The sequence below is a fragment of the Plectropomus leopardus genome, chromosome 9 (genome assembly GCF_026936395.1).
Source record: "Plectropomus leopardus strain MGB_pleo_1.0 chromosome 9, ASM2693639v1, whole genome shotgun sequence".
Lineage (NCBI taxonomy): Eukaryota > Metazoa > Chordata > Actinopteri > Perciformes > Serranidae > Plectropomus > Plectropomus leopardus.
Genome location: NC_142184.1, coordinates 2,372,501 through 2,400,000, shown reverse-complemented (window position 1 = coordinate 2,400,000; position 27,500 = coordinate 2,372,501). Strand labels below are relative to the sequence as shown.

The 27,500-nt window shown below is 39.1% G+C and overlaps 3 protein-coding genes across 6 annotated transcripts in view; 1 reads left to right on the top strand and 2 right to left on the bottom strand.

Moving 5' to 3' along the window:
* LOC121964730 (mitochondrial carnitine/acylcarnitine carrier protein) overlaps window positions 1-5,776 on the bottom strand; it is a 9,454-nt gene extending 3,678 nt beyond the window's left edge. Inside the window, exons 1-4 of the mRNA XM_088081658.1 lie at window positions 4,928-5,776; window positions 2,781-2,873; window positions 2,136-2,263; window positions 350-440 (exon numbers count right to left, since the gene is read on the bottom strand). Of these exons, the coding sequence (XP_087937784.1) occupies window positions 350-440; window positions 2,136-2,263; window positions 2,781-2,873; window positions 4,928-5,029 (414 nt within the window). The 5' untranslated portion in view covers window positions 5,030-5,776. The remainder of the gene's footprint in view (window positions 1-349; window positions 441-2,135; window positions 2,264-2,780; window positions 2,874-4,927) is intronic.
* Window positions 5,777-6,496: 720 nt separating this feature from the next.
* ndnl2 (necdin-like 2) lies at window positions 6,497-12,688 on the top strand. 2 transcript variants are annotated; one of them, XM_042481235.2, is made up of 11 exons: window positions 6,497-6,647; window positions 6,837-6,900; window positions 7,266-7,385; window positions 7,497-7,560; window positions 7,910-7,989; window positions 8,112-8,206; window positions 8,325-8,404; window positions 8,572-8,614; window positions 9,438-9,500; window positions 11,146-11,260; window positions 12,342-12,688. In XM_042481235.2, the coding sequence occupies exons 2-11, from the start codon at window positions 6,850-6,852 to the stop codon at window positions 12,423-12,425; spliced, it is 795 nt and encodes a 264-aa protein (XP_042337169.1). In that variant the 5' UTR covers window positions 6,497-6,647; window positions 6,837-6,849; the 3' UTR covers window positions 12,426-12,688. The 2 variants fall into 2 exon arrangements, with proteins under 2 accessions (XP_042337169.1, XP_042337170.1); XM_042481236.2 differs by having other exon boundaries at window positions 6,505-6,647; window positions 6,811-6,900.
* Window positions 12,689-13,261: 573 nt separating this feature from the next.
* LOC121966891 (6-phosphofructo-2-kinase/fructose-2,6-bisphosphatase-like) overlaps window positions 13,262-27,500 on the bottom strand; it is an 18,317-nt gene continuing 4,078 nt past the window's right edge. For 2 of the 3 annotated variants that reach the window (XM_088081619.1, XM_088081620.1), the window contains exons 2-14: window positions 24,606-24,731; window positions 22,984-23,080; window positions 22,782-22,848; window positions 22,452-22,526; window positions 22,304-22,360; window positions 20,424-20,545; window positions 20,100-20,307; window positions 18,406-18,552; window positions 18,140-18,244; window positions 17,216-17,345; window positions 17,019-17,081; window positions 16,783-16,847; window positions 13,262-16,047 (exon numbers count right to left, since the gene is read on the bottom strand). In XM_088081619.1, coding sequence (XP_087937745.1) covers window positions 15,988-16,047; window positions 16,783-16,847; window positions 17,019-17,081; window positions 17,216-17,345; window positions 18,140-18,244; window positions 18,406-18,552; window positions 20,100-20,307; window positions 20,424-20,545; window positions 22,304-22,360; window positions 22,452-22,526; window positions 22,782-22,848; window positions 22,984-23,080; window positions 24,606-24,731 — 1,322 coding nt within the window. In that variant the 3' untranslated portion in view covers window positions 13,262-15,987. Of the gene's footprint in view, window positions 16,048-16,782; window positions 16,848-17,018; window positions 17,082-17,215; window positions 17,346-18,139; window positions 18,245-18,405; window positions 18,553-20,099; window positions 20,308-20,423; window positions 20,546-22,303; window positions 22,361-22,451; window positions 22,527-22,781; window positions 22,849-22,983; window positions 23,081-24,605; window positions 24,732-26,861; window positions 27,118-27,500 lie in introns of those variants that run through there. The other variant, XM_088081621.1, reaches the window with a different exon arrangement.

Below are 27,500 nucleotides of genomic sequence, written 5' to 3'. Positions count from 1 at the left end.
TTTTTAATATTTAGTTTTTTCAAAAACTTAAAAAAAAAATTCTACTCTACAAATAATTGGAAAATACTTATAATAATAATGCTCATATGAAAAGCCTTTTTTAATGCAAATGCAAAATATTTCACGATTATGACTCAAATAAGAGAATTTGCAGCTTTTAATCATCTTAATTTTAATGTATTAATGTCAAGGTTTGGACTGTTGTTTAAACAAAAACACATTTAAAAGGTGTCACTTTGGGCTCTGTGTCATTGTGTTTCCACTTTCTCACTATTTTCACACTTTTAACAAACCAAATAGTGAAAGAAAATATTAATATGAGCAGATGAACCCGTGATGAGCTTCTTACCTGCAGTAAACATTTGATCCTCTCACCTGGAGCCACAATCACTGTCGTAAAGACGCCGGCCAGACAGCCAGAGAGGAAAATCTGAGCGTTCCTGCGCAGAAAAGAGTAGAATCACCTTCAGACTTCAGAGTCAGGTGATAATTGTCTGTAGGTTCATCAATGAAAGTGAGAACTTTTACATTAAATATCATCATTATATCATCATTACATTAAAAAAGTTAACACAACAATGCTGTGAAAATAAAGGCATTTTAATATCTTAAAGAGAGAACTTTGGAGTTTTTCTTTACATATTTGAAGGCTCAGTGTATCCTGCGCCTCGTACAGACTGACTTTGAAATGACAAAGTCAGTCTGAAATTACATGTTTTTAGAGTCCAGATGGGAATTATTAGTTCTGCAGGTGTTTGTCCATAAACGAAATATTGGACAAATTAAAATGTTGATCTGACGAAAATCAAGAACCACTAAAGTTATTACAACTAATCCTCAGGGAACAGAAATACATACATGTACATTTCACAAAGAAGATAATTGATTATTTGTTGACATATTTCACAGAAAACTATAACTGTTTGTCGACCAACTAGTGGCACAAAAGGAAAAGTCAAAAACAAACATTAGCACAGACACGAGTAGTTTGGTGCATTTTTCATGCTTTTCATCCTTCATGTTTTGATAATTGTGTGTGTGTGTGTTGATGCATTTGTCCTAAATGTAGTCCAGATTGTGTATTTGAGTGTAATCAGTGAATTTCCAGCTCAGCTCCTACAATAAGTCTAAAATACACTGTGGAAACTAAATAGTTACATTCAGACTGTTCAGGTCAAAAATGCTCCATTGAAACCCATTCAAACTGACATTTTTGATCCCACAGCCATCAGAGCAGAAAAACAGGACTTGTATTATTTCTGGGTGTCATTCTGGGCTTTTGACTCTGAATTTGTCATTTTTACTATTTTCCACCTGATGAGGTCATTCTGACCATATTTGGCATATGGAGGAAATACATGCTATTTCCACTAGGTGACCTGTCACAGTCAATGTAGCTGCTAATCAAAATATATACAATCAAATATATTATCATATATTATATATCATATATCAAAAATGTATACTCAGTATGTAGTATATTAAAAATAGTTATTTTATTGTTTTTTCATCTTGAAACATAGTAACATCATGACAAATCTAGCATTTAAAGGGTTAAAAAAGAATTTAAAGTGCACTTTGTGCAAAAAGTATTACGAGTGTGTGTGATATTAAAACGGGCCCTAAATGATTTTTGACATTCTGTTCTCTGCGTCTCTGTTGGAATACTCTGCAGCACGAATATTCTCAAAAGCTGAATTTAAGGAGGGAACAGCTGATGGAAAACAAACTGCATGCTTTTTCTCTCCAGTAAAACTTAACAGGAAACATATGGAGCGCTGACAGGAGGGGGGAGGAAGCTCTGCAGCTTCACTGTGAATTTGCTTTTCAGAAACACATGGACTGACATGGCTGTGAGGTGAGACAGGTGGTCGTCTGCACGTGTGACATTGACACATAGTAAATATAGACGGAGAGGCAGACGGGGTCAGAATAAAAGGAGCTGTCAACAGGAAGGAGGTGGCAGTGTAACATGAGGACAGGGTGTGTAGAGGGGGTGTGTAGCCTCACAAGAGCGAATGACAGCAGAGGGGAGGACAACAGAGAAACGGTTATTTATTGTGGTCGTACTCTAGGTATTACAAACACACTGACAGAGAAACAAACAAACAGTGAGTGAGTGTTTGTTTACTTACGTTAGGGGTTTTCCAGGATCTGTTTGCTGGAGCTGTTTACCCAAACCGAACCCGAAGAAACTGATGGCCATCATGGGAGCCACGCCCACCAGGGGAGCTCCCATACCTTTATAGAGGCCGAGGACACCCTGCACACACACACACACACACACACACACACACAGAGAGAAACATACACACACATGTTCATTATCTAACGCTGGAAATGCACAACAAGGGTGTCTTTCACAGCCAGTTTTATGTAAAAGTTGCAACTATTTTTATTTTCGTGAGAACTTTTCATAAGTGTGTTATCTAGGAATGTCCAGAGTACCCTTTTGTGGCCTCTGGAGCTTTGGCATTCATCAACAGTGATGTTCATGAATGCCAAAGTATTGGGTGGGTGGGGGTTTGGGGGGAGGTACGCAGTGGTGTCCCTTATCAATTTAACAAAGACCGCCACTGCTGCCCAGGATCCCATCCCTGTGACACCGTGCTCCCTGGAGCTTCAGCGTCAGGCGAGGGAGAGCCTGGTCTGCTGCGACTGCTTGTCCGCGGTTCTACAGGCGGAAAATAGCAGCTCTGCTAGAATCTGCTACAATGCATCTCCTTGTTTTATATAAGGTTAATGTTTCATAGTGCAAAAATAAAATGACATTACATTACCTCTTTGGATACGGTCTTGCGAAAGCAGTCGTAGGTTCCTGTGTAGAGCACATACTGAGCGCAGGAGGCTCTGGGCTGCGTCTGCAGTCTCACCTGCAGGACAGATTTCAATTACAAAGGTCTCACACACACACACACACACACACACACACACACACACACACACACACACACACACACACACACAGAGATCTGCCTGCGTGTTTTGGCAGGGAGGACTGTTGAGACATGACATAAGAGAAACACCCATCAGTGTCTGTTGCTCAGGCTCACAGATAACAGAACAGGGCGTGTGTGTGCGTGTGTGTGTGTGTGTGTGTGTGAGTGTGTGTGTGTGTGTGTGTGTGTGTGTGTGTGTGTGTGTGTGACACCATTACTGTGACAATCAGATACAATCTGCTCACATTTAGATAAAAAAAACTCTCACAAAAAACACACAAACCTCACAAAAGATCAGTGTGTAATGTATGAAGAATGAATGAATGAATGAATGAATGCAGTTCAAACTAAATTATTTATTTTTTTTATTTTTTTTATTTTATATTTTCTTATTATTTTTCTACCAATAAAAGCCACTCTATGATTTTAGGACATTCATGGGATTTGAGACATTTCTAGGACTTTAGGATGAATCTCAGATATTAGGACGTTTTCTAATTTGGCTTATTATTATAGTAAGAATTAAAAAGTTCCTTGAAAGACAAGCTCCAATAAAACTCACACAAATGTGCATATTTTTTTCATTTATCAGTAAAGACCTAACAATCTGATACTGGATTTTAGTGGCAAATAGAAATATTTCTATTTTGGCTGTGGTTATGGCACGAAATCTGATCTCCGCCGGTGTCCGCTCTGCTCTGTTTCTCCGCCGCCGTTGTTGTTGTTGTTGTTGTTGTTGTTGTTGTTGTTGTTGTTGTAGCAGAATATAACTGTTAAATCTTGTTACAAATTAAATGCAGGTCTTAGTCAAATTAGATGAAGTGAGTTTGTTGAGTGCAGCTTTACATGAAGTAGAATGAAACAGACTTAATTCAGTCTGATTTACTGTGTGTTTGAATCCAGCTGCAGGTCAGACAGCAGCAGCATCATCACATACACACAATGTTTCAGTGTGAATGTCTCTGATAAACTGAAATGTTGTCATAATTAGTATTATTAAATACTAGAGTAAGTAAATTAGTATTACGAAAAAATAATTTTATTATATTAAATTATAATATATTATATATCAAAAAATATGCTAATTGATCATTTGTTTGACAGAAAATGTGATGTTAAAAATGTTAAAATGCAAATTTTGATGTTAAAATGAGAATATTTGTTTTGGGGTTGTTGTTTTTTTGGCTGTATGTTGGATTTCACAAAACATTTACCCCTAATCTGACATAATTAAAAATTACTTTTTGTTTTTCAAGGAACATATGACATTATATTATATCTTACAAATATTCAAATTGATTAGTTGAAAATGTAATGTTAAAATGGGAATTGTGATGTTTAACTGGATATATAAAGTGTGTTTTTTTCTGTATGTTGGATTTAATAAAACATTTGCACACACCACTTTGAGCCTTTTCTATAACATAATTAAAAGTTAATATTTGTTTTTCAAGGAACCAAAAATAACACGTTTATAATATATTAGCAAATTATTCTAACTGATTATTTGATTGATGTTAAAATGTGAATTATGATGTTAAATTGAATATATTTGGTGTTTTTTTCTCTTTTTTGGCTGTTGGTTGGACTAATAAAACATTTGCACACATCACCTTGAGTGTTTTCTGACTAATCTTAAATTGCAATACTTTTCAGCAGCTACTTTTTCCTCATAAATAGGATACTGATCCTATTATACCATCACTACCAGACACAACTCTGAAGCCTCATTCTTGTCTCTTTCGAGGAGCTGCCTCGTGGCCTCCGTGACATTTTAAGCCGATAATCAATAATCCTCTCAACACCTTCGTCTGATCACTGACTTTTTCCACCGCGAGTCGACTTTTAAAACCAAAAAACTGCAGAAAAAACATCCACAGGAAGACAACAAATATGGATTGTATCCTATAAATACTTTTTAGAAAGGACTTAAATAAGTGTGTGTTAATTACTGTAAATGTAGCGTCGGTAAACACGCAGTCAGTCACCTTGATGGTGTCCAGCGGGTGTCCGGCCAGCAGCAGACACGCTCCGGCGACCCCTCCAGCCACGAAGTTCTTGAGCGGAGAAACTCTTGCCTCTTCCCCCATCCTCTCTCCCGCATGGTCCGCGCACACTGCCGGGCCACGGTCCGCTTCACGCCCGCACAGTCGCGCACACTCCGCTGCTGTCCTCTCTGTCTCTGTCCCTCTGTGTGTCTGTGTGTGTGTGTGGTGAGACAAACTGTCTATCTGCTGTCACGTACAGTGAGACGATGGACTTTGTCTTCAGACAGCTGAGAGGGACAGACAGCGACTTTTACTGCAAACCTGGAAAAAAAAGACTCATGTAAACATGTTAACTCTTTCCTGTCTGATGGTCCGACTTTTAAACTCACGTGTTTACTATGAAAATTGACTCTTCTGAGTGTTTTTCTGTCTTTTTAAATGCGGAACTAACTGTAAACAGACTGAAACACAGAAACAGCGACATCTGGTGGTGATTTAAGAAGCGTACATTTACATGAGAGCAAGTTTAACCCTTTAAGCCAGGGATACTCAGCTCGCTTGGCTTAGGGGCCAGGCACTCGTTTCTAGGATTTTAGGATGTTTCTAGGATTTCAGGACTTTTTCTAGGATTTTAGGTAGTTCCTTGGATTTTAGGACATTTCTAGGATTGTAGGACATTTCTGGGAATTTGGGATGTTTCTAGGATTTTAGGACGTTTCTATTTCAGGAAGTCTCTGTGATTTAAGGACATTTCTGTAATGGACATTTCCAGGATTTTATGACAGTTCTAGGATTTTAGGACATTGCTAGTTTAGGATGTTTTGCAGATTTTAGGACATTTCATGGAATTAAGAACATTTCTAGGACTTTGGGATATTTCTGGGAATTTAGGACATTTCTTGGATTTTACAATGGGTCTTGGATTTTAGAAAATTTCTCAGATTTTAGGACATTTCTAGTATTTTAAGAAATTTCTAGAATTTTGGGATGTTTCTATGACATTTCTAGAATTTTGGGATGTTTCTTGGATTGTATGACATTTCTTGGATTTCAAGACATTTGTAGGATTTCAGAGCATATCCATGATTTCAGGATGTTCCTAGGATTTTAGGACATTTCTTGAGTTCAAACTTTTGTTGGATTTATTCTTGGAAGTTTTGAAGATTTCAGAGCATTTCCATGATAACAGGATATTTCTAGGATTTTAGGACATTTCTCTGACTCTATGGTGTTTTTCGGATTATAGGACGTTACTATTTTGTAGAAAATACATTGACAAAAGGATAAGGTTACACTAGGTGTGAGAGAGGCCAGATGAGAATGGCATTGGGACGGGATACAAGGAACAAACAGAGTTGAGGTGTGGGAAACTCAGAGAGAGCTAATCAACACCGGATTGTTTAAAAGAATAAATAAATAATAACGTTTATTTTAAATAAAGTTTAGAATTATTATTATTATATTTTCAATTTGATTGAATAATGCAAACTACATACTCCAGTACGGTAGGTGGCGGTATGCACCTAAAAGTCGGTGTGGCAGCCCGCCGCCCATGTACGTCATCAACACGCGCCTGTCAACCGCCTAAGCGGGAATTTGACAGTTTGGAAACAAAAACAAACGGAGGAGTTCACACAGTCAGTCAGCGTGGGTGAATATCTAAAGCTGGGCCGCTTGGCTGCTCCCCGGTAGCGCTGCTGCAGTCTGTGGAGGCAGAGAAGTGAGTTTTATTCGGGTTAAACTTTTGTCTTAAAGCAGCTGGTTAGCTCACGTTAGCTAACGTTTCTTTAGCATCAGCGGTTGTCAGTTCCGCGTCCGTTAACTCGTCTTTTCTCGCTGTCAGTTGCTGTGTTTTGCTTGTTTGAAGCTAAAAAAGCTGTCAGCTGTTGTTTTTGTGACTGTTGATCAGGCAGCGTGTCGCCATGACGCAGAGAAAGAGGCTGTCCAACACTCAGAGCTCCTCTCAGAGCAAGGTGAGTTCACACGGAGCAAAACACGCAGCCTGCCTCCGTGTTTGTGGATAAAACTGAGTCCAGCCTCCTTAAAGACCTGCATCCTGTCAGGCACACATATATGAGACCGAGATCCATCACCTGCTGTCTAATATTCATGAAATTGCCCTGCAACAAATGAAAAGTATTTTACCTTAATACTTCGCTGCAATTCTTGAATAAGAAAAATATGACCTGTCTAAAAATCCATCTTGAACTTATTTGAAAATTATTTGGAAATAGTTTTAAAAAGCATTAAAATTGAGTTGTGTTGGGTCAGTTTAACTGTTGTTTCAGTGTAAGTTTTTTTTAAAAAAGTTTTAATCTATTTATTTATTTGCACGCAGAGGCAACCGGGCACCTTAGTGTCTCAGGAAGATGACGACGACGCAACCTTCACGCAGCCGAGTACGTCACAGGTCCAGAGAGGGCTGGAGAAGCTCACGCCTGCACAAGTCGACCAAAAGGTGACAGACACACACACAAAAGTGTTATTTAATATTTAATAATTTAAAAAAAACAGATTTTTCTTTTCCTTTTGTAACGATTTACTCACACACCTTGTTTGTGTCCTGCAGACAGCTGAGGTGGTGCAGTTCTTCTTGGTGAAGGACCAAAAGAAGCTTCCAGTACGCAGAGCAGGTGCGGCCACACACTGTTTAAACAGCAGGCGGAAACAACGCTCAAGTTTACAGCCGCTGAAAAGTTTTTTCAAAGATCTCTGTACCTGCCGCTCTTTACCTGTTCTCCTGATGTCCGTGACACTGTACGGACACACCAGTAAAACAGAACAAACACACACACACACACACACACACGAAACAGCTGACAGAAAGGCCGATTCGATCTCCAGCGGTGAGTTCAGTGGCAGTGGGAATACAGCCAACAGGGAAACGCTGGTTTTGCTGGCCTCACATCTTGAGGGACGCACCTCGGTGTGATCTCCCCCTTAGACTATATAAATAAACATTTCTCTTCTTTGTCTTTTCAGACCTCGTGAAGCACGTGGTGAAGGACTACAGAAACATCTACCCCGAGATCATGAAGAGAGCGGCGCGTACCTTTGACCAGGTCTGTTCAGTCCGAGGAGTCTGAGCAACGCCAGAGTGTCTTAAACATTCACAAATTAAGCAAATATCACATTAAAAACCAAAAATCGTCACAATGGCGCTCTTTTCCACCATCTGAAACAGGTTTTTGGCCTTAAAATGGTTGAAATTGATGCCAAAAATCACTTGTACATACTCATCAATAAGCTGGAGACGGTGGAGGGAGCATCACCCAACAAGTGAGCGTCCGGCCGTATATTTCTAACATCCTGTCAGCAGTCACATGATCTTTTTGCACCATCACACAACCTTTTTGTTTGAAAATCTTGTGTATTTTGTGCGTGTGTGTGTGTGTAGGAGTCCATCCAATCCAAAAACAGGTCTGCTGTTTGTGATCCTGAGTGTTATTTTCATGAAAGGAGGCGTCGTCAGAGAAAGTGAGTGAGAGCTTTTGATTGTTCTTTTCAAGAAAACAGCTTTTAAATACTCGTATTAGTCTTTTCACAGTGTTTTCATTTTGTTGGAATAATGTGTGTGTGTGTGTGTGTGTGTGTATGTAAAACACAGCATGTGAAAAAGTGTCTGGTTGTGTTTTGTGCTGCAGACCTCATCTGGAACACACTCAAGAAACTGCGCGTTGACCTCGGGTAAGACGAGATTTGTATTTGTAACGGAGTTCTTCGCGGCTCATTTAAACGCCCTTTACGTACTAAAATAAATACATTCAGAGTTTCGTGTGTCCTCTGTGTCCGCACGGACACAGACGGTAGATGGCACTAGAAAAATGATGTGACAGTGAAGGAGGTCGTAGTAATTTACCTTAAAACAGATGCAGCGTTGTAGACGGCAGAAATCTGTGAGGACAATAAATACAATTAGAGCGATTCATTTTGTTTCGCCTTTTTTCAGATGTGTTCATCATCTTTTACGGTCGTATCTTCCTGAAACTGAATACACTTTTGTGCACAGATCTGTAACGGAAACCCACCTGGATAACCCACCGAAAAAAAGAAACGGACGTATGGACAATTGTTTGTGTTTCCAGACTATAGTCCCTATTCTGTTTTCTAAAATATAAAAATTTTTATGCGACTAAAAATATGGGTGGAGCATATTTTAATTATTTATCCAATAAGAGAAAATAATACAAGAAACCATAGCACCGGCTCGGTTACTTCCTCTGTGGGCAGAGATGTTTGACGGTGGACGGCGTCCAACTTTCTGCGTGGACTGAACGGCCTCGTGGGTGAATAGAAACGTTTTCGGGGGGCCGGCTGTCTGTACTTAGATATTAAATGTGGCCTGAAAAATGCACAGATCAGTCTGGAGAGGAAGGAATTTAGAAATAAAAAAGTGAAGGAACCTTGTTATAAAAATGTAATTCTTCTGTGTATTTGCTTTTTCTATTAATTCTAAAGTTTTTTGTTAATATTTATTCTCTGTTTTTGTGACGATGCAAAATCTCTCCAGAGAGAAACACGAGGAGTTTGGTGATGTAAAGAAAGTGGTCACGGACGAGTTTGTGCGTCAGAGGTAAGAATGAAGTTTTCTTCACAGTCGGTGTGTTTACACGCACACAAGGAACCAGGTGACGCAGGAAACCAGACAACCAGTACGCAGGTTTTCATTAACCCTCAAACTGCAAATATAAAATATGCCTGATTGAAACATCAATTTGAAAAAACTCCCATTCACTGAAAAAAGTTTTTACCCTCGTATGAGGTACTTCACGCAGAACATCACTCAGAGGAAACGCAGTCATCTCCACACTGTTTTATTTCAAAAATATCGATTAAGTTTTGCACAAATCTGTGATGGAAACCTGCTTAATGATCCATAAGGAATCAGATTACTGCAGACTGTAATCTGGTTTCCTGTGCATGTAAACACTCTGCTCGGCCCCCCTCCCCTCCCCCACCTTCTGAAGCTGTGAATAAGCAGCCTGACTGCGTCTGAGCCAGGTTATAGCTCAGTCATCTAATCCAGTCGTCCGGTGATCAGAAGGTCACAGGTTCGATCCCCTGTGTACTGGTGTGTTCAGAGCCAGTGTCTGTCAGACCATAGACTCTGGTTTATACCACACCACAGAGCAACAGGAGGGGTGAGGGCCAGACCGCCGCAGCCGAGCGGCTGGACCTGCACCGTCTCCAGACATCTCTGCACACTGCAGCCACATTTCCACACTCAGAGGCTGCGAGCGTGTTTTCATGCTGATTTTCCGCTGTTATTCAGAGTTTGATGGGTCATATAAGAGTATATTCAGAATTAGACATGAAGCATTTTACACTTAAGAAGTGGGATAGGCCAGTATTATTCAGGTTTTAGGAGCATTATTTGAACACACACAGCGTATTCAAATATGCGTCTCAGGGTTTCTACGGCGGTTTACAGTCAGCTCTGAGCATTTTACACAAAACAACTCGCCAACAGTGTGAAGGCTGCTGCACAGACGTCCACCCACATTTGTGTTTTTTACATGCACAAATATAATTGCTATAATTATATTTAAAATGAGAATACAGAAAATGTTTACTGTTATTAAGTTTTAAGATTTTTATTTTATTTTAGCACTTTTTTCTGTTTTCTGATTTTGTTGTTACTTTTCTTCTTTTTTTTTCTTATTTGAAGCTAATTTTTTTTTACAAATTTCTTTCTTTTGGGGCCATTTGTTTTTCAGTTACTCATTGCCATCTTTTCATGTTTTTTGTTAAATTATTATATTTGGGCGATTTTTCCCTTTATTGATAGGACAGCTGTAGAATGACAGGAAATGTGGGAGAGGGAGGGGGAACGACGTGCAGCGAAGGGCCACAGGCTGAACCCGGGACGCTGCAAATCCTTTTTTTAAGAGAAATGAAGCTCATTTGTTCAGGTTTCAGAGGGTTAAGATTAGTTTTGGGGCTTTTGCCAAATGACTCCGTCTTTACGGGGTGCACACTCGACCTGTCGAGCCAGAGGTCGCCCTGGAGCATTTATGTGAATTAGCCATGTAAACAGCTTGACTTTTTTGGAATAAGGACAAAAACTGGAGTGTTTTGTGCACTTTCACTTACTTTGGAAATTCCAGTTTAAACTCTGCATGAAGATCACACACTAACATACTGAAACTGGCAAAGTTGTCGCTTTCTGTTTTGGATGCTTTACTCTATCTAGCAGTTCATTTTGTGTGTGCGTGCAGGTACCTGGAGTACGTGCGAATCCCTCACACGGAGCCGGTGGAGCACGAGTTCCGATGGGGTCAGCGTGCTGAAGTGGAGGTGTCCAAAGCCAAAATCCTCGAGTTCATGGGTCAAGTAAGTATCTGTGTGAAAAAGATCATCTCAGCGGGACACAAACAGAGTTTACTGCTACTGAACTTCATGTTGAGTCCCGGACACGCCGAGCCGACGTCAAAGAGCCGGTGATGACGATGGCCGACTCTTTGCGTCGCCTTCCGTCGCCTGTGTCTCCGCCAAAAAGCTGCACCTGACGCGCCGCTCGGACGACAGCCAACATCCAGTTTCTGTGTCAATCTGAAGTCATACCAAACAGTTTAGCAAACGGCAAACGGGTTTGCGTATCGAATTGTGAAAACGTGGATAACTTTTCGATGCTGTACATTTCGTATGTACTCTTTGCTTTACAGTTTTAGTCGGACGAACAATAACTCGGCTTTTCTAACATAATTTAAAACAAACTTTATGACCCGCCCACCTGAAACCTGCCATATTTTCTGAAAAGCTCACTCGAACCACCTGACCCGGGCCGCGGCTCCACCTGAGCACTCGTCGCTGATTCAACGTGCTGAATTGACTGAAAACCAGGCGACAAGAGGCGTGAACGCTGCAGAACGAACTGCGAAAACCAGGGCCACATTTAGACAAGAACGGCCCTACCGAAAAACAGAAGTCTCCCCTCTGCGTTGTAATAAAATCTGCGTTCATATGATAACATTGTGAGAATAATCCTCGTGTCCACGGGTCCACAAAAACGCCGTAGTTTGCATGTCAGGCCAGTAGATGGTGGTGTAACTTTGTAATGACACCACAGAAGGAGACCACGCGTGAAGTGCGGCCGTGACGTCATTGTTCTCATAAGATCTGCACATTACCAGTTTACACGGCGACAGCAGGGGCGGGGCTTTCAAAAGATTTCACTGTGGAACCTGATTCAGTTTGCATTTTCAGGCCCCAAAAACGCCGTGGTCGTGTGAACGAAAGGCCAAACTGCAACAAAAGTTTAACCGTTAAACGGTTGGCATGTAAGCGACCCCCAGGGTGACGGACGCACACTGCAGTGAAACGCTGACCGGCGGCCGACTGTCCGCTCGGTGTGTCAGGGCCCTCAGGCAGTAAAGTTTGAGTATTTGTACCTTAAAACTGTTTGTCGTTTCAGCTTCATGATCAGGACCCTCAGAGCTGGAGTCAGCAGTACAGAGAGGCTCACTCCTCGCAGGCCGCCACCAGCAGCCAGAGATAGTCACGCTTACTTGAAGTCCAAAAACTTTTGCCACTGAGAATTTTATTTTTATTGTGAACTACAAAATCGTTGTTGGGGGGGGGTCATTTGCAAGTTCAAACATTTTTTACTTTTTTAAAAAAACGTTTTTGCAACATGCCAAGTATTTGAATAACGTATTGTGATGAATTGTGATTTTTCTTCTTTTTTTCCAACTGCAAATAAAGAAAGAACTCTGTTAACATCCCTTTTTATCCAGTGAAATAAAGTTTTTATTCTCGTCATCTCACTTCTGTCATTTTTAATGCGGCATCGTGTATCCAGAGCAGCGGCTCTGTAACGAATGGACCGCAGGTGACTCCCAACCATGTCGAGTGATGTCTTGGCATTTTGTGGCCTGTTTTGTTTCCTTTTACCCAAAAATAAGAATGGGCCTAAAGGGACTGTTACCCATCAGGCAAATGTTCTTTATTTTGTTGTTGTTTTTTTTTTTTACCCATCCCAAAACTACAAATATTTTCCCTTGAGTCTCCCTGAGTGACTTGCACATCAAAAATTTGAAAATCCAACTATTTCTTCTCTATTGATGGTTTCTGGCTGTAATAAATGGTGCCATTTTAACAATTTTTGTTTTGTCTGGGGCGCAGGTCTGCAGGGCAATGTTTCTGTAAAAAAAAAAAAAATTTAGTGTTAAAAAAAAATTGCAAAAAAGTTTAAAGAAAAATGAAATCGTCCAAAATTTAAAAGACAAAAAAAAATCTAGTGATTTTGTGTGTGTAGAAGATGTGTAATGTTAAAATGGGCTCTAAGGTTAAAATATATTTTTTTATGTTTATCACACAGTAAGTCGGGCATAATTGGTTTTGTTTCTTTTTATTGCCTGACTTAAAAAATCACAGTTTTCAAGTTCAGATTTTTTTTTTTAAATCTACATCAAAGATTGCATTTATTGCCATTTTCTTTTCACTCGTTTCTCTCCCACACGCTGGTTTGCTGTCAGACAAGAACACAGTCCAGTTGCTCTTTGACACGTAATGGGACACACAGGCTCAGTTTGACACGTTCACACAGAAAAGAGACGAGCAGTTTGACCAAACACAGTTTACAGGTTTGCTACCAGCGACTGCAAGAACCAAACAGGTTTAAAAGGACGTCCGGACAGTTTAGATTCTAGTTCCCTGACTGAGACACTCGTCACGTTTTGAGGAAAGAAGTTCATGCATTTATTTACACTGTAGTGTGCTGGCACTTTTTTCTTAAACTAAAGGTCCCCTGAGAAGATTTCAGTTTTTATTGCTCCCTCAGGCGACACAAAGAAAGAAACACACACACGGGGGCCTGTGGCACAGATTAGTGAGTCGGCTGATTTTTTTGGGGTTAACTTTGGTGTCATGAAGCATGGTGCTGCAGGACGAGCCGCTTTTTACGGACGTAAAACACAGGACTGCATCGCCGTTTTGTTAAAGAGGGGTTGTGAAGGTTAGTCTTATGTGGGAAAATTGGCTTAATTATATAACAAACTGTCATTTTTCTGTTTCTGTAAAATCAAATAAATCAACAAAAAAAGTAAGTCTTTAAAAACTTTTAACTTTTTCATTAAATATTTATTTATGTATTTAATGTTATAATTTTGTCTCATAACTGACTGTTATTATTCATTTTTTAAAAAATGTTTAATTTCTATTCTCTTAATAACTGGCATCACGGGGCAGAGGGTGGCTGTGGGGGTTAGGCTTAATTAAGTAGAGGAATTTGGGCAGAATTTAATGATGAACTGTCCTCTGTCTATTTCTGTAAAATCAAATAAAACACCACAAAAAAAAAGAAATAGAAATCTTTACCTGTGAAGGTGTAAACTCGGAGTTAACGGACTCGTTTGATAACCAGCTTCATGATCACTGACGTCAGTTTACACCAAATACAGACGACTCGCTTTGTGCTTCAGGCCCCCAAATTATGAGCCAAAGTCAAAGTAAACTTATTAAAATAACACTGAACACATTGCACCGGATCCCTTCATGTTTCTTATTAAAACGACCGATTAAAAACACACTGCAGCACACACACACACACACACACACACACACTGAGTACTTCCTGCAGTGTGTGTGTGTGTGTGTGTGTGTGTGTGTGTGTGTGTGTGTGTGCGCGTGTGTGTGTGTGCGTATGACGGGTGCATAGAAGAGTAGTGTGAGGCACATCGTGGTATTTGGGCAGTTAAAGTGCCGAATGTCCTCTGGTGTTAGTCTCAAAGGATTGTGGGATGTGTGGTTCGCACTCAGCATTCAACACCATTAACAACTCCACCCTCAGAGTCACAAAACCACAAAACCACACCCACCCAAAAACCAGTTCCCAGTGTGATTTGGATACTTGATGTGACCTGCTGTGATGTGATCGAGCTCACAGTGAGTTCAAATTTAAAGAAATAGCTCTTTTTTTAAGTGGGGTTGTGTGAGGCGCTCATCCAAAGAGAGTTTACAGCAACAAAATTTAATTTTAGCTAAAAAAAAAAGTCCCTCCTAAAAAAAACCCTCAATATCAGTTATAGCGATTGCCAGCAGAAGTTTTTGTTTTTTTTCCCAAAAATGTGGTTAGAGAAATGACCCAGGAATTAGCAAAACAAGCAAGAAAATAAAAGTTTTCCCCCAAAAACCAAAAAAAAAAAGAAAATGACCCATAAAAAATGCTTCAAAATTATAATTCTGTAAAAATGATTTTAATTCATCGATTAAAAAAAAAAGTTCTCTGTACATTTTTTTTAGCTTTTAAAAAAATACATTTCTAAATCTACTAATTTATTGCAGTTTGAGGGACATTTCTTGTTGAATTTCGTTTTTCCCCGGTGTTTTCAGAGGAGATCAGGGTCAAACAGCGTATGAAAAGCGTCTGAGTGCAGCAAAAGAAACTGTAAACGTTCTGAGTGTCGACTCTGGATAAGTTCCTCATACAACCACACTCAAAAAAAACAGACGTATAAAGGAATAGTTTAGAAAAACACGTATTTGCCGCACAGACATTCGAGCGGTAACAAACTTCTCATGTAATTCTCTGTAAGAAAGCAAAAAAGTGTATTTCTCAAAGTGTCAAACTATTCCTTAAAGTGTCTTTCAGCAGTTTCACCAAACTCAACACTGTGAGAATCTTTGCACCACCGTGACTAAAAATAAAAACCAGCTCCGAGCTGCTTACCGCTCAGCTGGACTCTCACGATGTCCGTCTGTGAACACGGAGACAACGCGATGCAAACCGCCTCAGACGACACGGCAGTTAAGAACTGAACCATTTAAAGGGGCCGACGGGATGAAGAGAGGACAGACGGAGACATGCAGGGGACTGTGTCCAGGACACAGCGAGACGGGTGGTCTCTTCACAGAAAAGGACACCTCTTCTTCATGTCACAGACGTTTGGCCTGAGCTCTGCATTATAAAGTGCGTTTATAAAGGAAATATGTTGCCGGAGGAGAAATCTCACTATGATTTTCCATTTCACAACGACGACGAACACGAAGATTACTTAAATTAAAAAAAGGCCACTTTCCGGGGGGGGGGGCGGATGTTAAACCAGGTCCCTGCTGAGTCTCTAGATGTGGTCTGGGACCGTCTCTAAGGCCTCCGAAGGGTCTCTGTCCACGTCCACGTTCTGAGAAAGACACAAAGTGATACTTTTAATTCAGATAAAAGACACGTTTATAAAGATATTAAAATATTAAAGATATTAAAACAAGAAGTATTACGATTATTTTACTGAGGTAAAATATACGAGTACAGAAATACTCTGTTACAAGTACATTACTAAGAAACTAGTGCAATTACCTCCATATGCAATTGCTGCATATATATATATATATATATTTCAAACTGCTGAGTTTGGCACCTTGTTTGGAAATATTTTGTTGTTTTGTTGTTTCTTTTACTATTTTTTTTATTGTTCTTTGCTGCTTATCCTGCACTCTTTTTTTGTTGCAGTTTTGCCAAATATTGCTTTTTTGAATCACCTCAAATACCACCTCATATGAGCACAAAAACTTTTGCAAAACTGGGAATTGTTTTTTTTTATTAATCTTTAGTCGTATTTGCAATTCCAGCTTTTTGCAATTAGAGGATTAATGGAAACCCGTCTCTGTGTGAAACTATTATTTCATTTAGGCTTAACATTTCAAATTCATTTATACATATGTGATCCACATTATATTTGCTTTTTTATTATCACATATTTACTGTTATATAGCATCTAGATAGATAATTTATTTCAGAGCTGCTTACAAACAGTAAAACATAAAACACGATAAAAAAAGTGCTATTGTGCAACTTAGAGACAGAGCAAGACAGAAATCAATACCCATCTCTGAGAAAACTTTTAAAAAATTTCATTTACCACAGGTTTGTCTCTGTGCGTGTTGACAGCTTCGATGTTGAGGAAGACAGACTCCACTTTGCAACCTGAGAGACAAAAATAAACAAAGGGACGTCTTCACGTGTGTCTGATGAAAACATTTAAAGTTTCTGGAGTCAAGTCGCAGATGACAGAAAGAGAGCCGTGGGAACCCGACAGGAGACGAAGACGAGGAGCTGAGAGTGTGTGAGAAAGACATGTCCAGCAGAGACACTGACCGTAGGCCACTGGAGTCAGTTTCAGCACCGTGTGGAGAGGACACTTCAGGTACGGCAGCTCGTCTGACAAAAAGAGACAAAAAACAAAACAAAATGTGGTGAACCTGACTGAGTCTGCTGGCGTCCTCTGCCGGCAGATTTTGGAGCATCAAAAAGTTGTGACGGTGAGACCTGAGCAGTGTCTCTGTGTCCCTCACCAGCAGTTTTGTCCAGGAAGTAAGCCAGGAGACATCTCATGACGGCCTGGTGACAGATGACGAGGACGTTCTCCTGTCTCTCCAGCTCCATGATGACCGGCTCCAAACGCTGGACGAGGTCCTCGTACGACTGGTGGACAGACACGAGAGAGACATGTCACACTGTCCAGGACAAAGTACAGGTTCAGGTTTTTAATTTGTCCACACAGGGACACGGGGCTTCTTCAGTTTGTGGACTGCGGTGACGTTTATAGTGATGATCATTTTATTATCGTGATAATCAAGTCAAGTCTGAATACTGTAGATCAGTGAATTTATGGCCCGCAGGCCAAATCTGGCCCCCGATAGGGTGTCTGGTTGTCCTAATGTCCTAAAATCCTACAAACTTCCTAAAATCCCAAAAATAAACTTAAATCATAGAAGCATCCGTGAATCATAGAAATGTTCTGCCATTGTAGAAACGTCCCAAATGCTTGAAACATCCCAAAAATCCAAGAAACATGCTAAAATTTGAGAAACATCAGAATTTGTAGAAATGTCCCTAAATCACAGAAATGTCCTTCAATTATAAAACGGTCCTAAAATGCTGGAAATTGATAAAATACGAAAATTGTAGAAACATCCTAAAATCAGAAAAACTTACTAAAATCCTAGAAATGCTCTTAAAATCCTAAAAATGTCCTAAAATCCTAAAATCGTAGAAACATCCTATAATCTGAGAAACTTCTGGAATTTCCAAAAATGTCCTAAATCTTAGAAACACTGTCATTTTACAAAAGTCGGTCGGTGTGAGCTGACATTATTGAGACGCTGCCTCTCCTCCAAATCTTCTACAGTTCGACACAAACATACAAAAATTTAAAAAATAAAATAAAAAAATAAAAAAAGGCTGCAGAGGACATCTTGTCCTCCCGCCCTCCTCACCTCTCCTTTCGGGTAGCGGTAGCGATACTTGTCCTGGTCCCTCAGTGCAAACTCCTCGGGGTAATTCTGCTGAATCTCCTCATACATCATTTCTTCACAGACACCCTGAGGCAGGCACACACACACACACACACACACACACACACACACACACACACACACACAATAAAAACACACGTCTAAACAAACAAACAAACACACAGGCAGCAGAGTCTCTAAATATTTGTGAAACTACACAAATTTACACACTACCCCTACACACTCACAGCATCGATTTCGTTGAGGGCCTTCCACTGTTCGTACGGGACCCCCAGAGCCTCGGCGGTCTGGATGGTCCTCTTCATGTGGCTGGTCCACACCTTCAGGTCGCTGATGCACTGCCCACGCATGTAGGTCCCCAGAGCGCTGGCAAACTGGCACACACAAAACACACATCAAGTCTCTTCACATGCGACATTCGTGCCAGCAGGTCACTCATGTGAGTCTAAAACCCCAAAGTTGCCAACAAATGTGACACACTATATACATGAGTGTCATGAGACAAAATAAAACTAAAATATTACATTAATACAGACAAAATAGGAATGAAAAGGGAAAAAAAGATAAGAAAAATTAAAAATAATAAATAATAAATTAATTGAAAAAATAGAATAAAAATGTAATAATAATAATAATAATAATTATAATGAAAAAGTAACATCTCATAGCAGCAGATGTACAGATGGAACCATCATCAGCATACATGTATACATACATATAAATACACACACATACACATGTACCTTTGGATATATACACAACTTTACAAATATATACAGATGCAAAAGCACATTATTGAAGCATCAGGTCACACCGTCATGAATATAATGTGATGTGACCAAAAAGAGGGAGAGAAGAAGCTCCTAATAAATGAAGGCGCCTCTGCTAATCTAAAACGGTAAAAGATATAAATACACAAATACCACAGCAGAATACCCACAATATCCTTCTGGAGAAGAGATAACATAATACTCAGCAAACTGAAACACCCACGCACACACACACACACACACACACACACACACACACACACACACACACACACAGTATGTGAGCAGGGGCGTGTCTATGATTTGAAGACACTGGGGGCTTCGCCCGGCCCTCTGTATAAGGGATTTTTTTATCATTATTAGGGACTGTTCTTCATTTATGTGAGGGGAGGCGGTGGTGCAAAAGAGGAGGGGTCAAATAATTCTTTAAGCACTCGAGACAGACTTGTTTTTTTATTTTGGCTTAGGGAAGGGCATACAACAACTTTCAGTGGCTGTATTTTCTATTTATTTTAGTTTTAATTTCTAAGGATGGCATGTTTTCTTTATAAGATTTAAGATTTAATTTATTTTTTAAAAAGTCCATAATTATTTTCTTTAAAAATCTTAGATGATTTTTTTTCTTCTTAAAGTTTTTTGACAATATTTTTTTCTTTTGGGTACTTTTTTAAAGAAAGCACACTTTCCAAACCTGCAGACATGCAAAAATGAAAATAGCCAAAATTACACCATTTATTATAGCCAGAAACTATACAAACTAGAGATTTTGTGATGAACACTTGACGCTCAGGAAGGTTCAAGGACAAATTAAAGGAAAAACAGCCGGCCCCCTTTCCTCTGATAAATAAAGAACTGCCCCTTAGTTCTATTCTTATTTTTGATACTATATTATTATTATTATTATTATTATTATTATTATTATTATTACTTTAATTTAGTTATTATTATTATTATTTAGTTTTTGTACAATTATTATTTATAACCTATTTTTTTTATTTTAGTTTTAGTTTTTTTACATATGTAAATATTTCGATCTGGGACTATCTATAAAACATTTGGCGCTGAATCCTTGGACGCTCGCTCAGGTGTAATGACACTTCTGGACATCATGAGCACAGAAACAGGATGTCATATATGAGATCTCTCCTGACCTTTGCCCCCCGCTGCGACAGCCCGGAGTCTCCCCCGATGCGGCCCACGAGGTTGAGCTCGCTCTCTCCGTGGCGACACAGGTAGATGGACCTGGGCGTGACGTGGATGTTCATGAGGTAGTAGACTATCCTGCTCTGGATGTGGTCCTGGACCCGGTTCACCAGGTACCTGCTGCCCACGTTGAATATCTTGATGTACGACAGGTTCCTGCGAAAAGACAACAAGTGTTTGGGGACTATTTTCAGCAGCGGATTAATCCACAGGTGGTGTTTGTGGAGGTAAACAGGAACACTGAGCTGGTCTCATGTTTCAGGTGCTCTCACCTGTCCTTGTTGTCATCCAGCGGGACGTACGTCAACTTATAACATTCGATCCTCTTCAGGAAGTCGGCCACAGCCTCCTCTTTATCACAGCCCACGTAGTCGGGACTGCTCAGCTTCACTTCCTGATACAAAAGAGAGATTTTAACCCTTTCAAACCTGGATCCACATCAGTTAACTTCTATCTGACCCTTTGAAATTTCAGCAAATTGGTTTGGTTTTCTTGCGAAAACGGGAAAAAAAGGCAATCTGGCAAAAAATATCATTGCAGATTAGTAAGGGGAGAAAAGAAATTTTTTAAAAAGAGCAGAGGATTATCATAAAACGACCCCCAAAAAACAGGGAAAAATATAAACTATATTCATAATAAAGTTTATATATTTAGAATTATGGTAACTAAAAAATATGTATTTTTTTATTATCATTATATTTTTATATTCTAACTATATTTTGGTTTTCATTTTAGGTTTTTTTGTTTTAATTTTTAACACATTTTAGGCCATTTTTTTTGTTGTTTTTATTATTCTATTAATTTTTTCTCATACTTTTTTTTTTTTTTTTTTTTTACAAAGTTTTGGGCCATTACTTGGTAAGTTGCATGTTTCCTTCTCCTTGTGTTTTTGAAAGAAATCAAACCATTTTGCCTCATGCAAACTGGTCATGTCAGATTTGCATTTAAAATGTTCCACAACGGATTCAACAAACTGTGTGGACGCTCACGTCGTCATCGTAAATACAAAACAGCATTTTTCTGGCCTAATGTGCAATTTTCCAAAATGTTCTCCAGAGTGCAGAAATCTTAAAAAACACCAGCCAGCTGCGTGTTTCAGAGGGTTCGTTCGGCTGCACAGAGACGGTCAGGAGCTGTGTGGCAAGAAAGTTAAGAAAGACTTCCTGTTGACAATTTTCTCTGAGAGCGAGGAGAGATTAAACGTCTCTGCTTCATTTTAAACATCTGTTGAAACAATCACACAGCTGCTGGTAATAACTGGTATTTCTGTTGATTTTGGACATTAAAATGGTGTTTTATCAAACTGAGACGGCTCATGTACAATGACAGCAAAGCTTTCTCTTCTCTGTTCTGTTCTAAAGGGAGCAGAAAAGAGAAAAAAGAGGGAAGAGAAAGTAGAAGATTAATAACAGCAGGAGGACAGTTCTCCATATGTCCGGACTGTCTCCTTTTGGTACACAAACAACGTTTTCTCGCCAAGACACACGTGACCTGGCAGAGTTTGACCGGAGCTCTGACCGCGCTGCGCTCAGACTCCTCCACCACAAACGAATCAGAGACAGACCGAGCCTCCGACAGCTCCTGGCTCTGAGCACGGCTCTCACAGCGAACTCCTGTTCACACACACAGTCACCAAAAAATTTAAAGGGAAAAAAACACCAAAAATTTTAAAGATAAAAAAGACACACACAAAAAAATGTTTAAAAAAAAAAAGGAGAAAAAAAAGTTTTTAAAAAATCACCAAAAGTTGAAATGAAAGAAAATCACCAAAAATTTTAGAATGGAAAAATTAACATAAAACCAAAGTGTTTTAAAGAAAAAAATGCCACCAACAATTTCTTGTGGAAAGAAAAACAAAATTACCAAAAATGTAGCTGAAAGTTTTTGAATATCACCAAAAGTTTTAAAGATAAGGAATTGCCAAATATTTTACACAGAGAATAAAAAAGGCAAAATAATTTAAAGAAAGAAAGTTTTAAAGACAAAGAAAAGAAATGCTGAAATGTTTAAAGAAAAGGAAATGCCAAAATTTTAAAAAGAAACCATGCCCTCCAGAGGTCTGGGCTAAGCCCCCAGTGTCCTCAAATCCTAGAAACACCGTATGCGCACACACACACACACACACACACAAACACACACACACTTTACTTACTTTAATATTGGAGGCGATGATGTCTGGATCGTCACATATTGACTCCACAAAGAAAACCTGGACAAACGGGAAAGGAAAAGGCAGAAAAATTCAGTTTTCTTTTTTTTTTTTCAGGTTTCCTTTTGTGGAGAAAAAATAAACAACAAACCTTGTATCCGTTTTCTTTGGCAAAGCTGAGGATGATCTCTCGGCGCTCCGCTGTCGTGTTGGTGGCATCAAAAACCTTCAAGAGACAAAACAGATTCGTGACCGATTCTTTATGGAAGCATTAATAAATGCACCATTTTGGGATTTTTGACCTGGAAAAAAAGTCCTGCTGTCCTACTGATCAAAGACATATAGATATATAGATATATTAACAATAACAATAATAAGATGTCTATCCAGGATTCAAGGGGTTAAACTCGAACGATGAGAAAGGTTACTTTTTGCAAAATCAACTTTTGGAGCCTTCACCACAGCGTCGGCGCTCACTCACCACCACCTGCCCCTGCGCTCTGGTGAAGTAGTCACACACGTCTTTCAGGGCGGAGATGGCGCAGGCCCTGAGCGCAGAAATAAACACATTAATAATGCAACATTTCAGACACGCGCTCTGACTCGGGAACTTTCATACATAATAAATCGTTTTTTATCACAAAGGGACAAACGGCACAGTGAGAGGCTGTGAGGGGTCGTACTTGCGGATCTTCATGGCCTCCGCGTTGTCGGGTCTGAAGAACTCGAAGCTGTTGTAGGCGCGTGTGGCGTCTCTTCTGTACTGCCCGACGTTAAACGCTGTGAAACAAACAAACAAGCAAGAAGAATTTCTATTTATCTATTTGTAGAAATACATGAGAGTATTTTATTGTGTTTTGTGTGCTTTTTTGTGTCCGTCTTTATTTTTTCATGTCTCATGTCTTTATATTGTCTCATGTCTTTATTTTTTACGACGTCATTATGCTGTGTGTTTATTCGGACCTGCAGAGGGACTGCAGATGCAAATTAACTCAACAACAGCAACAAATATGTTTTAAACTGTGCATGGTCACATTTAAAATAAAATAAAATAAAATAAACTACACAAACCAAAATAAAATGTGCAAAACAAAACAAAGCACAATAAAATAAAATAAAAAATACACAAAACAAAACAATAAATTTAAATTAAATTAAATTAAATACACAAACCAAAATAAAATACACAAAATAAAAGACAATAAATCAAAATAAAATAAAATACACAAAACAAAACAAAGCACAATAAAATAAAAAACTAAAAAATACACAAAACAAAACAATAAATTAAAATTAAATTAAATTAAATACACAAACCAAAATAAAATACACAAAATAAAAGACAATAAATCAAAATAAAATAAAATACACAAAACAAAACAAAGCACAATAAAAAACTAAAAAATAAACAAAACAAAACAATAAATTAAAATTAAATTCAATAAAATACACAAAACAAAACATAATAAAATAAAAAACTAAACAAATCTAACCTAACCTAAATTAAAAAAGTGAAATAAATGTAATTTTTACCCAGAATTCCCTGTACCTTTCATGTGTTTTGTTTGAAAGAACACATTTGATTTCAGATGTTAATTCATGAGACAAGTTGAACTTTCTTGATCTCAACATTTTAAGTTGTGTTTATATAAGTTAGTAAATAAGTATATAAGTTAGCTCCTCATATACAGGAAGAGCAAAATAAGACATGAAAAAAATCCAGCTGCAGCTAATTATGTTTTCAGTGAGATAAGAACGTTTTTTCGAAATCAAACTGATATATTTTTGTCACCTGAAGACTGTGTGGGTGTCCAAAATCTGTACTTGTTAACCCTTTGAAACCCGAGCTATTTGCTTTGATTTCTTTCAAAAACACGGAAGTTAGGACCATAGATGAATAATCAAGAATTTATTAAAAATGAGCAAGAAATTAGTAAAAAGTAACAAGAAAATTACCTTGAAATAAGCCAAAAAAAGAAAAGTACAAACAAAAACAAAGAAGAAAATGACCAGAAAAAAATACTTAAAATTGCAAAAAAGTATACATATTTCCTGTAACATATCTTTAAATATATAAATGAATCATCATCATTATAAATAAATAAATATAGTTTTCAAAAAATTTTCCCAATTGTTTTTTAAATTTTCACCTTTTACTAACTTTCTTACCAATTTGCCCAGGTGTCAAAGGGTTAAAGATTACATACTGAGTGCTGAATGAGTCGAAGCATTGAGACCAAACGTCAAACAAGACGACATGATGGTGTGAGGAGGTGAGTTTCGGCGTGACGCCGCCACGCGATACCTCTGGTTGTCACTCCGATCCAGTTGAGGTATCTGGTGAGCTTTTTGGAGATGTAGGTTTTGCCTCTGGCCGGCAGTCCCACCATCACGATCATGGTCGGGGAGTTGGTGAACTGCGGCACCGACGCTGAAACACACAAACACACACACACACCGAGGGTTAAAACAGTGTTGATTTCCACTTTATGGAGACGTTCAGCACTGATGGAGCCGCGTTAAAAAGCTGCACGCAAAGTGAGTCAGAAGTTTGACTGATGCTGCGTTCACGTCGTGACGTCGTTCTTCTGACTTCGTTGTGTTCGTGAGCTTTGACGTCGTAAAGTGGGAACAACATGGAAGCTACAGAGACGACGGGTTCAACTTTAATGCTGAGAGCGTTTAAACAAGAGGCGGTCAGCTGTTTACGCTTTATTTATTCATTTCAGGACATTTCTAGGATTTTAGGATTTTTCTACAGTTTTAAGATATTTCTCAGATTTTTTCTACAATTTTCAGGCATTTCTAAGATTTTAGGACATTTCTAGGATTTTAAGACATTTCAGGACATTTCTTAAATTTTCGGACATTTTAGGATTTCAGGATATTTCTCGGATTTTAGGACAATTCTACAATTTTAAGATATTTCTAGGATTTTAAGATTTTTCTATGATTTTTGGACATTTTTAAGATTTCAGGACATTCTGAGGCAGAAACAGCTTTTTAGCGTCAAAAGAGGAGCTGCAATCACGTTCTGCAGGTTGGAAACATGCATTTTATGTGTTGTATTGTTGTATAAGTGATGCCCTTTATTAAAACATGTGCATGTAATATGAATAAATTGTGCTTGTGTTTTAGCAACATGCACACCGAATTTAGTAATTTCAAGAGGAAAAAAAAAAAAAAATCACAAAAAAATTTTAAACAAAAAAAATAGCCAAAGGTTTTTTAAAATCACTAAAACATTTTAAGAAAAAAAGCTGAATGCTTTAAAAGCCAAAAAGAAGCCCAAAAAAAGGAAAAAAAAGGTCAAAAGTTTTAAAGGGAAAAAAATGCTAAGTGTTTAAAGAAAAAAAAATTGCAAAAAAATTGCCACGTTTTTGAAAAGGAAAAAAAAAATCGGCAAACTTTTTTGAAGCTCACCAAAACTTTTAAAACAAAAAAAATCTCCAAGAATTTTAAAGAAAAAAAGCCAAGTGCTTTAAAAGACAAAAAATGCTAAATGTTAAAAAAAAATTAAAGAAAAAATAAGGCAATTTAAAAAAAAAAGCCAAAAATTTTAAAGGAAAAAAACCAACAAAGAAAACAGGCATGTGCCTTTGAAAAATTATGGCAATTATTTTTTCTACAGAGGTCCAGGCTTAGTGCCGGCGTCCTTAAACGCCCCTGCATGCACACACACGCACGCACGCACGCACGCACGCACGCACGCACGCACGCACGCACGCACGCACGCACGTACGCACACACACACACACACACACACACACACACACACTCACAAAGAAACTGAAACAGATTTTTATATCAGAGAGTACTTTCTTCTTTTCTCCTCCACTTTGACTCACTCGGCTCTTAGTATTTAATCTTTAACCCTTTGATGCCAGGGATGGTAAACTTACGACCCCTCAGATTTATCTGGTGACCCTTCGGAGGGGCCCGACCCCTAGGTTGGAACCAGCTGGACTAAACCAGCTCCTGCAGCAGCTGAAACAGTAACGAGCTGACATAACAATCGAATAATGTCGCATAAAATCAGTCAAAGGAGACCTTTTACTGCACAATCAGTACTTTTACTGCTGATAGTACTGGAATTTGACTTGTAATTGAGTGTTTTTACACTGTTTGGGTATTTTTACTCGAGTAAAGGATTTGCGAACATTTTTAACCTCTGTTAACGAACAAAGAAAGTAATTGTTGGATGATGAAACTCTGTCACGTGACACACGAGTATTAAACACCAGCATTTAATGGTGAAAGTGCTGCAGATTTTTTAACTTTAGGGTTGAAGAAAAGAGCGTGCACGTGGTCTGATGGCGACCTTTTGGGTGAACGTCCCTGCGGTCGCTCACACCGAGCGCCGCTCAGCTCCGATCCTCTCAATCCCAAAACCACGAACACAGTCTGACGCCTCCTTCAGCACAAGAATCAACACGCCAAACTGAAGAGAAACCAAACAGACAAAACGCCGTGGTATCTGTGTGTGTGTGTCAGGTGGTGTGTAAGAGTGTGTGTGAGTGAGTGTGTGTGTGTGTGTGTGTGTGTGTGTGTGTGTACTCACAGCCTCTGCGCTGGCTCAGCCTGCTCTTCATCCATGGTCCCCAAGTTTTCTCCAGAGGATTTTGAGTTAGTGTTCTCTGTGTTTCCTGCATGGCTTCAGCAGCCAAGTGTGTGTGTGTGTGTGTGTGTGTGTGTGTGTGTGTGCGTGTGTGTAAAACCCTCTGTACAATGTGTGTATGTGTGTGTGTGTTTGTGTAACAGGATGACAAGATCAAAAGGAGCCCTCCAGGTGAGCGTACAGATTTTGAACTTTCTCCCTCTGTGTCAGAGGGGAGGAGTCTGAGTCGTCTGTCGGCGGCACACCTGAGAGAGCGCCTCTGATTGGACGGAGGAGCTGTCAGTCACCAGGACCGTCCCGGTACAGCCCAGAATGAGGTCATCCACCAATCAGAGTGCGACTCTAAACTTTGCCCTGCCATACAGGAAGTGGTGTAGCGTGACAATCCAGTAACAACCACGCTGAGTGGCTCCTTTGTGATCCTGCTGCCATTAACCAGCCCCACCCTCTGTGTGTGTGTGTGTGTGTGTGTGTGTGTGTGTGTGTGTGTGTGTGTGTGTGTGTGTGTGTGTGTGTGAGAAAAACTGGGTGTTGACTTGTTGGTTGCTGCATATTTGGCCATCAGTGATGTAATCAGTGACA